Consider the following 15,436-nt stretch of genomic DNA (forward strand, 5'->3'; position numbering starts at 1 on the left):
AGATATTTTAACTTATGCGCAATAGTCTTGTACAAGGATAGCGAATGTGGCTATACGAAGTAATAATATCATTGCCTACTTTCCAAGATCCCATATCAAACACTGAACCAGATACAGTTTTAGAAAGAAAAAAAAAAGGAAAAGTGGGGGATTAGTCGGTGGGTGAAAGTGAGGTGACTAAAGTCAAATTCTCCATAAAAATTTCAGCTAAACTTAATCTCTTTCTCAGAAGATCTATCTCTACAACACTATTGTCTGAAGGAGCAAGTAAATTTCTCTATATCAACAGTACAAAATCGAAACAACAAAACATGCATTCAAGAAGAAAACTTATATCAACAAATCACTGAAGCATACAGCTTCTAGTTTGTTAAGTTTTCTCATTAAGAGAATAGATAATGCATTGATTCCAACCAAACAACAATAGAAAAAAGACAGACATGTTTGGCCAAACAGTTGAGAACAGCATTGCCTTGACAGTTTTGCTGTGCAGAACTGGCAGCATGAAACAAAGTGGTTAATCAATTTAATGTTTACTGTTGCTGAGTAAAGAAACATGCTAATCACACATAAACGATCTATAAGTATTATTACCACGCGTTACCAGCAACACAAAGAAACAAAGAAAGTAACTGACCCATAGCATGCACATTCAGACTAGAAAGAGCTTGGGGAACAACATCTAAATGAGGCCTCGATTTTCTCCCTATTGATAGAGGAAAGGCATAAGGCATCCAATGACCTTATGGTCCAATTTTTCAACACAATGGTGAAGTAAGTCAAGATTGAGTTACGTATATGGCTAACAACACATACATGAACCAAAGCAACCAAGACAACATACTTAGAAACCTTTAATCCATTAAAACTAATGATCCCTGTTAAAGCATCAAGTCATTAACTAAATAAAGGCAATAAACAGTAGTAATTTACTCTTAGCAGATGCTAAAATAAGCAGTAGTAATTTATAGTCATAACCCATTTACTCTAAAATGTCTCCCCTATACATCATTGTTACTTACCAGCTACCACCGCTGCATCTTCTAAATATTAGCAAAAAGTCAGTGCATCCTCCAGAGATCATCAGGTTGATTTGTCATCACCAAGCTTCACAGACTGCATCTCCTTTTGAAGAACTTGTTGGGCATTTTCAGGCAACACCTGACCTTGAACTTGTTTAAACAACTTCTCCTCAGTACTGGAATGCAAATAGTGAGAAACCCTATCCTTCTCCCTTTGAAAACATTCTGCAACCTTAATCTCCTTAAAACCTTTCCGAGTATAATAATCGGCCATGTCACTTAAAAACGCAGTTTCGAAATCATCAACATAACAATCCAACTTATCTTTACCATTCTCATTCCCAATTTCAACAAACACCTCTAAGAGATTCTTGACCAAACCCCTATCAATTTCAGTTCCCTCACGTTCTTGATTAATCAACACAACAACAGCATCTCCAACTTTCACTTTCATCTTCTCATAGACAATTTTACGAAAGCAACCAAACCCAACATCTTTCAAACAAGGAAGTTTCATTCGAAGAATATAATAGCGATCCATATAATTGAAATAGCGAGAAAGCTTACTCACCATAACCTTGTGATTAGCCCACCTCTTGACAAATTCCTGCAACATAGATACATCATCATTCTTCTCTTGAATGGCTGGTAAAACTTTTGATTGCAAGTAATCATTATAAACACCTTCATATCTAGCATAAAGCCCTTCACCATAACCTTCAATATGTTTGTGTTGGCACAAAGTGTAAACTGTTGAGTAGATTGAACCGTAGTCTGGCGATTCAGGAACACCTTCAAGAGTATTAATCAGCTTTGTAATCTCGTTCTGAATGATTTCCCATCCTTCTTCTAACCCAATGATGTTCGTCGTCCCCATTATTGAGCCCTAACTATCCTTTCTCAAAACCCTAACACTCGCGCAAAAATGTAAAGTAAAGACCGAATAAGAAAAAAGAAATACTATTGACTCAGTGTACTTGTTTTTATAGGCGATAGGAGGAGGAGTTATTTTAGTAAAGTGAGCCCGGCCCAAACTATTGCTTGTTCAATACTATCGTCAAGGACTCAAGGTAGAGCTGAAAGGAGGGACTCAACACAATTGCACCAATATTTTAAGAAAGCTGTTTTTGGGCATACACCTAGCAACAAAAAATGTTTTTGGGCATACCAAAATCTTTCTAGGCATACAAAACATTAGTCCTAACTTGGGTGACCTTATAAGAAGTATCCTATGGATAGTTCAATTATCTATATACCCTTAAATCTTTTAAATTACTAATCTATCTCTAACCCTAATACAAAAACCTAAAATCTAATAACACCAAAATCAGTTTCATTATTCAACCCCCTTCTTCTTCTTCCTCCTCCATTGCCAAACAACCCCTCTCTTCTTTCTTTTTTTTTCATCGCCGAAATTTAATCGTCGATTCGTGAAAAGTTAATCGACGATTAAAGTCATCTATATAATGGGTCGTCGTAAGCAAGTATCTCGTTCTAATAGATCAATTGAACAACATGTTTAAGAAGAAGATTTAGAGAGTGAAGAACAAACTGAAATTGAACCACAAATCCAACCGGAAGAAGAAAGTGAAGAAGAAGAAACTCTTGAAATGAGAATAAGAAGGTTAGTTCTACAAACCCATCTCGTATTTTATGTTTTTGATTGGTATAATTGGTTTAATTCATCAAAAATATGGTTTGTGCGGTGGTTACAGGGTAGGGTTCGGCATAAAATCAAGTTTAGATTTGCGTTGAACTGTTCTTGAAACCAAATCCTGAAATTGCATATGAATCGGCTTAGAATGCATATCAGTTTTAAGCCGAACTTAGTGACATAGAGCCTTGTATTTAGGATCGGCTTATTCGGTGGTATTAGATTTGCGCCGAATTTGTGTTGTGGAAATTTCAAAAAATTTGCATGAGTATAGGATCAGCTTATATGGTAGTACTAGTTTTGCGCCGAATAAATGTTGTTTGAATTTTATAAATTTTGCATGTGTATAGGATCGGCTTATATGGTAGTACTAGTTTTGCGCCGAATAAATGTTATTTGAATTTCATATATTTTGCATGTGTATAGGATCAACTTATTTGTATGACATCATTTTGCGCCGAATATATGTTTCAATTCATAAGTATAGATTCAGCTTATTCGATTGCGCCGAATATTGTTGTTAAAATTCCATAAATTTTACAAGTGTATAGGATCAGCTTATTTATATGATATCATGTTGCGCCGAATACATGTTTCAATTCATAATTATAGGTTCGGCTTATTCGATAGTATTGGTTGTGAGCCGAATATATAGAATCGGCTTATAATTATTTTGTACGTCCGAGCCGAACCACTCTTTGTGTAAGATAATGAAAAGGTTAAGACATAGTCCGGCTCATATGTGTTATTTCGGGTAAGCCGAACTTTCTTATTTGTTGACAAGTTTTTGGTATTTCATATAGTTTGTATTCTTTTGTTGTTCGAAGTAGTCTTATAACTTTCATACTTGTGTCAGGACCAATGCAGCTAAAGAGAGAAAGAAGATGAAGGTAACACCTTCTACTTCTAAAACTCCCGATCCTCGAGGAGGAGGTAAGAAAAAATTTTAGAAGGAGGCATTTTAGAAGAAGAAGATGAACAAGTAAGAGATGAAAGACAAAAAGAAGGAATAGATGAAGATGAAGAAGTTGATGATAATCAAGAAACACAACCCCAAGGAATACCCAAGAAAGACAAGAAAGGGAAGAAGGTTGCAGAACCCTAGAAAGAGAAGAGCGTTGCAGAACAACGGATCACTGGTTTACACATTCCTGATGAAGGTGACGTAATTCCACCTCGATCAAATGGTTTGCCTCATGGTCTTCCGGAAGATGGAGGAAATGTGTTGATTGTTTATGCCGAATCTTGGGCGAAGAGAATTTATGAGACTCCTGATCACAACCGTGCAGTCCGAGTATTGAGACACTAGAGGGAAGCGAAATGAAAACTTTCTGAAGAGGATCCTGAGGTGGTTGCTTACGTACAAGCCAGTGCTTTATGGCCCGCCATTAATTATGGACATCAGGAATATGATAGTGTGACGGCCTTTGCCTTTACCGAGAGAATTTTTCCAGAAACTTACACATTTCAATTACCTTTTGAAGAGATGGCAATCAATCCTGATGATGCGAGTAAGATTACAGGCCTTAAAGCAAGGGGTGTCAGTGTGGATGCTGATTTTTATGACATGAGTTGGGATGAGATTTACAAGTTGTTCGAGGACTTTTTTGGTTGGAATGCATACAAAACTGAGTTGGAGTTTTGTCGGTCCGTTAAAGATGTCGATTCCGTATTCATACCTAATGGCAAAAATAAGAAGAATAAGAAGATCAAGCTCACTAACTTGAAAAAGGAATTTGAGAACACAAAGGAGAGAGTAAAGGAAGGGGTGTTGGTAATGGATGACATCAAAGTGAAGCAAACCGAAACTGCCTACTTGCTTTATACTCTTGGTAGAGATATCTTTCCCGACCTTACCGGAAACAAGGTAAATGCTAATTATCTCCAATTGGTAAAGAATCTTGATACTGCTAACAAGTATGCTTGGGGAACGGCTTCGCTAGATTACCTGCTGGACCAACCTGCGGCCGCACCTAGGTTGACAAGTACAAACATCGGAGGGAACTTCACTTTTCTTCAGGTAACTTCTGGGAAATCAGTGTGTGGTTCGGCTTATAACTATAATATCGTGTAAGACGAACTTGGTACTTATCTGGTTCGGCTTATGATACTTGATCTATATAATCCGAACAATGCTCTAAGTTTACAAACTTTATTCTTACTTTGATGTTTCCAAGTAAAACTTGTTTCTATCACTTCAATTCCTTTGATTTTTGAATGTGGTCCTTTGGATGTAGGTGTGGGTATATGACCATTTCCCAATTTTGAAATTGGAAAAAACATTTGAAAAGGATATCGATTGGGTTGATACAGAGCCAACTGCAGTACGGTACGAGTACGAGGACTCGAAGAAAAGGAACAAAAGCCAGTTGGTGGCAAGTTTGAGAGAGACGTTAGACACAATGGGTGTTGATGACGTCGTTTTTCTACCATATGAGAAGGAAGATGAAGTTGTTGAAGATGAGGATATGCCGGTAGGTATGTACCATGGGCCATTGTTTTATCCCGGTGGTTATATTATATATGATCCTCGGCGAGTACTCCGTCAATTAGGATGCGTCCAAAAGGTTCCTTTGTTTGACGAGAAATTCAGGTTGTTACCAAAGAGTGGTAATGGAACTAAAAGCACCACTTCATCATGCGAACCAATGTTTGATCCTGATCCCACCCCTGAGTTTTGGAAGAATTTAGACAATCACACATTAGATGCGTCAAAGTTAATACCTTTAGGTGATGATCCATGTGAAGAGGATCCGGGATATATGGATTGGTATAACCAAATTTCTCATCCCTTCATTATCAATAAGAAAAGTCAGAAGGTAGATGATAAGGGGAAGGCGAAGGCAATCAAGGTCACCTACAAGTCTACTTTCGAAGAAGTAATCAAGGCTTTCAAGATAATGGTAAGAACTACTTCACTTTATACTATTTTGATATATTAGTTATGGTAAAAATGTATTCTATCTCACGGTTATAAGTTGTTGACAAATGAAAAAAATAGGCTGTTGCGGGTAGGGAGATGTTGAAAGAAAATTAAGGCCAAACTTAGTTGCAAAACATCTATGACCGTTGAAGAACAAAAATACCTCTACAAGAAGTGGGATGCAATCATCAACAAAGGACAAGGATCCGAGTAACCCGCACAAAGGCCTACCACTAAGAGGTCTCGACAAGTTGGTGAAGGTACAAGTGGAGGTGGTACTACCGGCCCACCCGGTAATGATGCGTCAGAAGATGAAGACCAAGGTGGAAGAAAAGGTGGTCGTGGAACTAAGAAGAGGAGACGTGGTTAAGTGCCCTTTTATGTTTGCAAGTTTCTTTTCATGTTTTCTTAAGTTTAAGTACACTTTTATGGTGTTGCAAACACCTTGGCTTTTAGGTGCTGAACTTTCTTTTTAATGGTTGCATTAGTGAACTGGGATTGTGTTGTGGAACCTTGAATTTCATGTTTTAATCGATAGCGTAACAGTTAATTAATTATATATTTTTCCTGGAATTCATGATGTTCGGCTCAACATGTAATTTCAGTTTCAAGCCGAATCTTGTGTACCCCAGGTTCGGCTTATCCTGTAATTTCAGTTACGCGCCGAATCTGGAAAATTATGGTTCGACTTGTCCTATATTTTCAGTTGCAAGCCGAATCCTTTGTAAGATTTGGTTCGGATTATCCGTTAGTATTAGTGTTGCGCCGAACCTTTAAGAAGTTTCAAAATTTGAAAACTAGCCGTTAGATCTACATATTCGGCTTATATTGCAAAATTCCTATAAACCGAACCCTGGCGTTGTTCCACACAAATCTATGAACGGCTCTTTTTTTTTTGAAATATATAGCCGTTGTAAAACTTTCTTATATATATACCTACATATTAAATTGAGTTCTAAAGCACCTATACTAAAAATATGGAACCCACAACTCATGACTTTACTCTAGAAGAAGTTTTATCTCTTTGCACTAATTACGTAGCCTACTATCCAAAGAAGGGTGAAGAACGAAGAGTGAAGGGTCTGATGATTATGTACTACTTGGTTAGAATTCATAAAGCCTTCAACACGGAAATAGGTAATCCTCACAACCGGGATAGTGCGTCCTTGTTTTGCCGAATTGAAACTATTAAAAAAATATCTCGGACTTTATAACTTTAGTTCGGGTTGTGAGTCGATATTGGCTCAAGGGTGAAACAAACTTTGGGATTGAATTTCGAGCTCTAGAAGAATGGCGAATATAAAAAGGAAAGAATTTCGAATACAAAGATCACTACTACATTCTTAGAAGGTTTCTTATTACCCGTTTAGGATATTAGAAGAATTCTATTAGAAATTTATTGTAAGGCTACTATGTAAGGGGTATGTAATCCACATTTTCTATGAATTTAAAAAGTCTATTTGGAATGATATAACAATATTTGTGTTCATGAATCATGAAAGATTTGGCTTTCTTTAAAATAATGTTACAAGCCGAACTTAACAAAGGAACTGTTTTTTTTTTGTTTTGTCAGGTTTCATTAAAATAATTTTACAAGCCGAACCTGACAAAGGAACTTTGTTTTTTTTTTTTATTTTGTCAAGTTCGGCTTTCATTGAAATATTGTTCATACCGAACCTGACCAAAAAAACTCTAATTTTTTGGGTTTTGTCATGTTCGGCTTTCTTTGAACTAATGTTACAAGCCGAACCATCTCTTGTGTTCATGATTCTGATTTCCAAAACACGATACATTCCATAAAAAAAAAGTAAATCATTCAAGTATTTCGTTTTGATGGGTACATGTAACTGCAATTCTACTCAAAATATCATCCTCATCATACACGAAAATCAAAAGACACAAAATTCACGGATAAATCCATAAAATATTTTTATGGAGATCCTAAACGAATCTCATCCTCTTCACTAACCTCTTTCCCATCATCTTCAGTAACCTCTTGCTTATCATCTTCATCCTCATCACTTGAAAATTCGAATATTTCTCCACTTGGTATCGACATATTCAAAGCTTGCCAAAGATTCATTTCAGTATCATAATTTGCAACCAATCCATCGCGTAATTATTTTCAAATTTAGGCCAAAAGGCTGAACCTATCAAGGGTGGTAATGGGCAACCGGGTCTAAGTTTGAGGCCGATAAAATGACAATTTTGAACAAATCCAATAACAAGTCTTCTATCTTTTACATCATCATGACAAGGTCTTGTTGGAGGCGCGTACGTAAAACTACTACCCATCCACCCGAAACAATGTACGACGCAATCAAATGTCTCCGCTATTAAAAACTCGCAAACGGGCATCGACATCCAATGTTCTTGGGTGATCTTTAAATCCCCGTGTAAGCGACGTTCGAATGCAATGTACTCCACTGCCACCACGGCATCTCCTTTTGGACCTCCTCTCATCATTGTCTTGTATAATTCTTTATTCCGGCGTAGGGTTTGTAACAATCGTTGCCTAATTTAGTTAACTTCATTTTTATGGGGCACCGGATTGTTCCCTTCCTTAAAAGGACCAAGTTATTCCGCGGTGACGTAATATCCACAATTTCCATCACCTTGCACGTCGTCCATTGATATAATATGCTCATGAATTATTGGCGACAGATCTTCCAACTAGTTATCGTATATAAAATTGATAGGCCTCAAATAGTTACCGGAATTATCTCTTTTGGGTCCTCTCATCGTACCAATTTCATGTACGGTCCTTTTCTCATTTATCTTAGTTTGTGAAGGATACATCTTACCCTTCCCCTTGACATCCTATTTACTATCCTTTGCTTGTGACGGACAATCATTATCATTCACCTCTTTGTTACTTGTTTCGGCTTTTTGAATACTCGGACGACCTCGTTTTCTTGGAGCTTTGACTTCTTCCTCATTCATCAACTTCTCAATTTCATTATTTGACTTTTCATACCTTGCATCATGGTAGTCAACGCCGTATGGATCCCTTTGAGTATCCAATAGTTCCTTGTTGGCTCGTATAGTTTGAAAATTATTCATTTTCTTACTCTTCCTACCTTTCGGTTCACTCTTCTCCGGTTCCAAAATATTTTCTTGGGTGAAAGGATACATGAACGGCATCATGTTGTCCCATAGATTTTTTTTTTTTGATCTCGGAACATATTCCTATACATCTCCGCCAACTTTTTCCCATTTTCCGTGTCCCATATCTCTAGATCATTCTCGTCGTCTTCGGTCGGGAGAGGATCGAAGCTTAATTGTTTCCAAAAATGATCAATATCCTCAAATGGTATGATACCATCCTTGGACCGAAGTATGTCGTGGCGGCATGGAAGTCCCATAGATGTCTTCATTTTACAAACACACTCTTCCTCCAAGTTGGCGCCTAATGTCTCAATCAAATCCACTTCTTGCATCAACAAGTCGATGCATAGATGGGAAGCTTTATGAGTTAATCCTCGTAGCCATTTACTATTATAATTCTTGTGTCTGAACTTAAGGTTATGCTCGAACGCGGCTTTAATTCTCACAACTTCATTTTTGAAATATTCATCAATTGCATCAAAAACCGTGACAAAAGTGTCAACATATCCAAAAAGGTTCTTCTTCAACCGATAATGAGCCGACTCTACCATACTTGTGGCTTGGTTGTCGAAGTGTTTGTGCCGATTTGTGAAACAAGACACGAACCTTTCTTTATTAGGTTCCAACACATCTTTGAGCAAGTAAGTAATGACGTCGGGGTAGTCGGTCTTCCAATGCTTAATAATCATTTTAACATTTTCTTCGTAGAAATCCTCGGTGATTGACCATACCAAAGCTTCCCATTTGCCATGGAAAGAAGCCCACAACATCTCATTATGTTTATATTGTTTCAATAATTCCTTCTTTTTATTTACTCGTGTCTCCACCGGTAGTTTAGCAATATTCTCTAATTCTTTCAACTCAAGTGGTTGAATTTTCGGTTGGCATTTTTTCCTCACATTGCACCATATGTGAAACATACAAAGAAAATTGAATGCATCCAGAAATACCTTGTTAATAGCATACATCAACGATGAATCTTGATCGGAAACGAACACTTTAGGAAGAGCACCCTCTCGGAAAATTAACTTCAATTGTTCTAACCCCCAAACATAACTCTCTTTCTTCTCGTTTTTCAAGAAACAAAAATCCACGGTGAACGGTGCCTTTGTCATTGTATGCCCCACAATGTTCATCAACGACATCTCATATTTGTTAGTCTTGTACGTGCAATCCAATATAAGAACTTGTGGGAAGCATAGAGCCAATTGGACGCATTTCGGGTAGGCAAGGAAAAGGTGTGTGACTTGACCGAAGTCATCCAACTTATTTTGGCAAGCGTAGTTATGCTTTACCCCTAACCACATTACTTGTTGCATCACCATCCTACCTTGCAAATTGAGTCTTCTAATCTTATTTCTTGCATTGTAGATAGTTTGCATACTCGACTTGTTATTCTTGTCGTCCTCCTTCAATTTTCTAAGAATCCTAGACGGTGGCAAACATGCTCGTGTCATTTTATCAACTTCTAGCATCTCGTTGGGTTTGAGTCGCGCTAATTTTGCATGTCCATGAAGGTCTTTGGGACGTGGGTGGTTATGACAACAATCCATATCTTTATTCATATCCAATATTGATCATCTTTGTTCAAGGACTTATTCTTGAGGTTAAAAACGATCTTGAAAGGGCAATTTATTTTCTTCGTCTTTGTCCTATTCTTTCTCCCGGTCTTCCCAACGTATACAATACCCTTTTTAACCTTGTTAGCGCCACTTCCATTTCGCTCACAAATCATTTCAAACCGATCCCCTCGGCTTTGTTGTCCTTTAACTAGTACACAATTTATCTTCATTGCGTGTTCCTCAACCCAAGCCAGAACTTCGAGTTTAGTTTTCCATATCTACGTTCATTCAAAAACAAATAATTAGTAAGAAAAACTTCGGAATATTCCGAAAACATTAAGGTAAACAAAAACTTCTTACATACCAAATCATTTTGGAAGTGATCCTTTGTATCTTTGTGAATTATGTCTAATGGATCAGGTTGATTTTCCATGGGTACAGGTCCGCCAAGCACGAGCTATAAAGAATATCACAAGGTTAAATACTACAAAGGAAAATTAATAGTTATGTTCGGCTCATACGATAATCATATTCTGTGCCGAACCGTGAACATTTACAGGTTTTGGCTTATACGATATTCTCAATATGTGCCGAACCATTAACAATTTTTTTACCCAACAATTAACAATTTTATGTTCGGCTCATACGATTTTCGATATATAAGCCGAACCAGTAACAATTTTTATTCCGGGTCAGTCAGGAGTAGGTTCGGCTTTCTATGAAACTTTCATATAAGCCGAACTAGTGTCTAGAAAATGGGTGGGAATTGGAAAATAAATGTTTGTCGCATGATGTAAACAGTTTCATCGAGCCGAACCGTTCATCAATTGGTTGGTTCGGCTCATAGATTTAAGCCGAACCTCAACCTGGTTCGCCGAACCATGAAGAAAAAACCTAACCTTTTCATAATTTCGAGCTATAGAAGTGAGATTGAGCATAAGATAGAAGTGTACTTGTGTATTAGAAGCATTGGGTTCCTCATATATGTATTCATCATCTGGATTTGGCTCATAAAAATCATCATCTTGAGTTTGTGTTTGAGTTTGAGCTTGAGTTTGTGTAAAATCATTCTCATAATCTAAGAAATCAGCCATTTGGGAATCATTGTTGTAGTTGATGTGTATTTTCCTAGGTTTTTTAGATGAATGATGACCCTCCTCATCCTCCATTGAATCAAGAAGAAAATTTTCTCACTTTCTTCTTCTACTTCTCTCCTTCTTTCTTTCTCAATAAAACTTTGATTTTTCTTTCCCCAAATTTTTTCATCTACACAAACCTTTATAATTCTGAAAAATTATCTGAATCACTAAACAAAAGTTTTAATCACTAATCCAGATTACTAACACTAATACGTAAAGGGTAGATTTTCCATTAATTTTTTTTTGGTTAACGGGTATTCTGATTTTGTTATTTCACATCCTTTTTTGTCATTATTCAGTATGCCTAATAAGATTTAGGTATGCCCAAAAACAACTTTCTATCTTAAGACCAAGCACTATGATGCACAATTTCCCTTCATTATCCCTTAAATGTATGTGAAAATTTCAAAAACCATCTGGTATGGTCTCCCATATCCCTATTTAGAAGGGATATTTTTTAACTACATTTCAAACTAGATCAGATCTGATTCAAGAAGTAGGGAAGGGAAATATGGCATGGAAACTCAGTTTTCATGACATATTACACGATAACCGAGTATTTGTTTCCTAATTTATTTATTTTGTTTGATCTTTTTTTCATTTATACTTCTCTCACATCTGATCCTAGCCATCCATCATTCACAGCGGCTCTATCTTCTCCACCGTCGAATCCCAACAGTTATTTTTTCAAAAACTTATCAAAAATCCTCTATAAATACAACTCCAATTCTCTATTCAAATCACTCCAAATCCTCTTCTTACACCTTGTTTTTTCCACTCAAATCTCTCAAATTATCTTTTTTAAAAGTTTTCTTAATTTTTTTTGCTCATCACAATGTCGCAAACTCAGAAGGAAAGAAACAAACATAGGGCGAGATTTACAAGCTTGGAATATGTTCACATTGTTACTATGTTTTGTAGTCTAGATGAAAGTAGTTTTGAAGATAAGAAATAAGTTTTATGAAACGCTTTTTGAAAAAAATTGAGAAGCTTGTGGTAGGAATCCATGTAACCGTACTATAAAAAAAGTGTTCATAATAGGTTTAGCATAATCAAATCGATAGTGGATAAATTTTCTGAATGTGATGCAAAAGTCAATGCAAGTAATCCGGGCTTGGAATCTAATAACCGGGTATATTATCTAAATATGTTTATTATAGTTGTTGTATTTTTTTTTTTTTGCAAATAATTTAATTTATGTGTATCTTATTATGGTTCGTATACATTGATATAGAATGTAATATCAAGAAGCCATTATATTAAAATACACAAAAAATCTTTGTTCACGATGTTGAGTATGAGATGCTTAAAGATGTTGGAAATGTACAAGCCGATGAAGATGAAGATATGGATCGGGATGTGTGTCCTCTGTCATCTCAATATCCTGGAAATATCTCAAATATGTTTCCAACTCAAACCTCATCTTCTCAGAATCCATCTTCAAGCCAATTTGTCGAAACTCCATGTGTAAATTAATTTACAAACGCTTTTAATGTCGCTTGCGGTATCTCTTTTCCACAAGGATATACTCCTAGTACGAACCCAAGTACAATACCTGGATCGTCGTTTGGTGGTTAAAAAAAATGATAAACTCAAGTCAAGAACTGCAAAAAAGTCCACAGTTACTAAAAGGGTCTCTGGAACAAGCACACCCACTACACCCTAATCACAAGATTCCTAAATGAGCGACGCGGGCACTAAACTTGTTGATCATCTAAAATAATCCTTACTGACAGTCGCACCTCGTCAGCAACAACAAAATGAAATTATGGAAAGGTTGCTAGCAACAACACAACAACACATTGAACATAATCGAGAGAGAGAGGTGAAAGGTAAATAATGTAAATGAATCTCAATTCGTTGGCTCGAAATGAAAAAATATACTTTGGATTAAAACAGAAAGCCATATTGGATAAGCAGTTGGAGAGGCGAGGACATAAAGATCCATTTTAATTAAAAGTTAGTTAGTTTTAAGTTATTGAGTTTAGATTTATATTTTAAATACCTTAGTGTTGATGGTGGTTTTTAGCTTAGGGTTAACATCGTAAAACCTTACATCTGACATGACGTCACCACGACCACTAGCACATTTATTGAACCATTCAGCATGACTGCGTAAAATTACCGGGGTACCTTTTTTATGTATATGCCATGCTCCACGGCAGAGCCCTCGGTACTGACTGCCATCATCTCTACACATGCCATCCACGCATGCTAGCCAAACGTGCCAATGGCATGCCATGCCAGCCACATCTCCGCGCCAAAGGCATGCATATCATGCCAGCCGCACCATCGTGCCAATGGAATGCTGACCATGCCAACCACATCTCCGCGCCAAAGGCATGCCGACCATGCCCTCCGCACCACAGTGCCAATGGCATACCATGCCAGCCACATCTCCGCGCCAAGGCATGCCAACCATGTCAGCCGCACCACAGTGCCAATGGCATGCCGTGCCAGCCACATCACTGCGTTAAGGCATGCCAGCCGCACCACGGTGCCAATAGTATACCATGCCAGCCACATCTCCGTGCCAAGGCATGCCAACCATGCCATCCGCACCACGGTACCAATGGCATACCATGCCAGCCACATCTCCGCGCCAAGGCATGCCAACCATGCCAGCCACATCTCAGCGCCAAGGCATGCCAACCAGGCCAGCCGCACCACAGTGCCAATGGCATACCATGCCAGCCACATCTCCGCTTCAAAGCCATGTCGGCCCTACCACATGCCGCTAGCTGCCAAACGAAGGGTTGCAACAATCAACGACTACCCTTCCATCTGGATGTAGATCTCAGCCGTCCAAGTTCGCCACCTAACGCGTGTCAACTTCCGGCCCAAGGACAAACATCATGGTTTTTCCAAAACCCTAATTTTGGCCGCGCCTAAAATATGCCAAAGCCATGCCGACCCTACCACATGCCGCTGGCTGCCAAACGAAGGGTTGCAACAATCAACGGCTACCCTTCCATCTGAGATGCAGATCTCAGCCGTCCAAGTTTTCCACCTAACGCATGGAAACTTCCGTCCCAAGGCCAAACATCACGGTTTTGCCAAAACCCTAATTTTGGTCGCGCCTAAAATATGCCAAAGCCATGACGGCCCTACCACATGTCGTTGGCTGCCAAACGAAGGGTTTCAACAATCAACGGCTACCCTTCCATCTAAGATGCAAATCTCAGTTATCCAAGTTCGCCACCTAACGCATAGCAACTTCCGGCCCAAGGTCAAACATCACGGTTTTGCCAAAACCCTAATTTTGGTCGCGCCTAAAATATGCCAAAGCCATGCTACCACATTCCACTGGCTGCCGAACGAAGGGTTGCAACAATCAACGACTATCCTTCCATATGAGATTCAGATCTCAGCCGTCCAAGTTCGCCACCGAACGCATGACAACTTATGGCCCAATACCAAGCCCTACTTTTGGCCACGCCAAAATCCTAGCTCGGTCGCGCCTAAGCCATGCCACTAGTTGCAAACGAAGGGTTGCAACAATCAACGACCACTTTTCCTCCTGAGATGCAAATCTCAGCCGTACAAGATTGCCGTCAAACGCATGGCACCTTTTGGCCCAACGCCAAGCACTAATTTTGGCCGCACCTAAACTATGCCAAAACCCTAGTTTTGGCCGCGCCTAAACAACGCCAAAATCCTAGCTCGACCACGCCTAAACCATGCCACTGGCTGCAAACGAAGGGTAGCAACAATCAACGACCACCCTTCCTCCTGAGATAAAAATCTCAGCCATACAAACTTGCCACCAAACGATTTATGGAAATCTCTTGGCCACGACGCCAAAACCATAATTTGTCCGTGCCAAGAGCATGCAAACGCTGCAACCATGCCGCTGGTTGCCAAACGAAGGGTTGCAACAATCTACGGCTACCCTTTCTCCTGAGATACAGATCTCATCCGTACAAACTTGCCACCAAACGGTTTATGACAATCTCTTAGCCACGGCGCCAATTCTTGGCCATGACGCCAAAAACCTAATTTTGCCGTGCCAAGAGCATGCAAGCGCT

The 15,436-nt window shown here is 38.6% G+C and overlaps 1 protein-coding gene across 1 annotated transcript; it reads right to left on the bottom strand.

Annotated features, from left to right (window-relative positions):
- Positions 1 to 151: 151 nt before the first annotated feature.
- On the bottom strand, positions 152 to 1,899 carry LOC113306082 (cullin-1-like). Its single transcript, XM_026555068.1, has 5 exons — positions 1,104 to 1,899; positions 795 to 878; positions 595 to 706; positions 441 to 495; positions 152 to 277 (listed from the first exon to the last, which is right to left on the bottom strand). The coding sequence occupies exons 1-5, from the start codon at positions 1,897 to 1,899 to the stop codon at positions 152 to 154; spliced, it is 1,173 nt and encodes a 390-aa protein (XP_026410853.1).
- Positions 1,900 to 15,436: the final 13,537 nt, after the last annotated feature.

This window comes from Papaver somniferum, chromosome 8 (assembly GCF_003573695.1).
Source record: "Papaver somniferum cultivar HN1 chromosome 8, ASM357369v1, whole genome shotgun sequence".
Classification (NCBI taxonomy): Eukaryota; Viridiplantae; Streptophyta; class Magnoliopsida; order Ranunculales; family Papaveraceae; genus Papaver; species Papaver somniferum.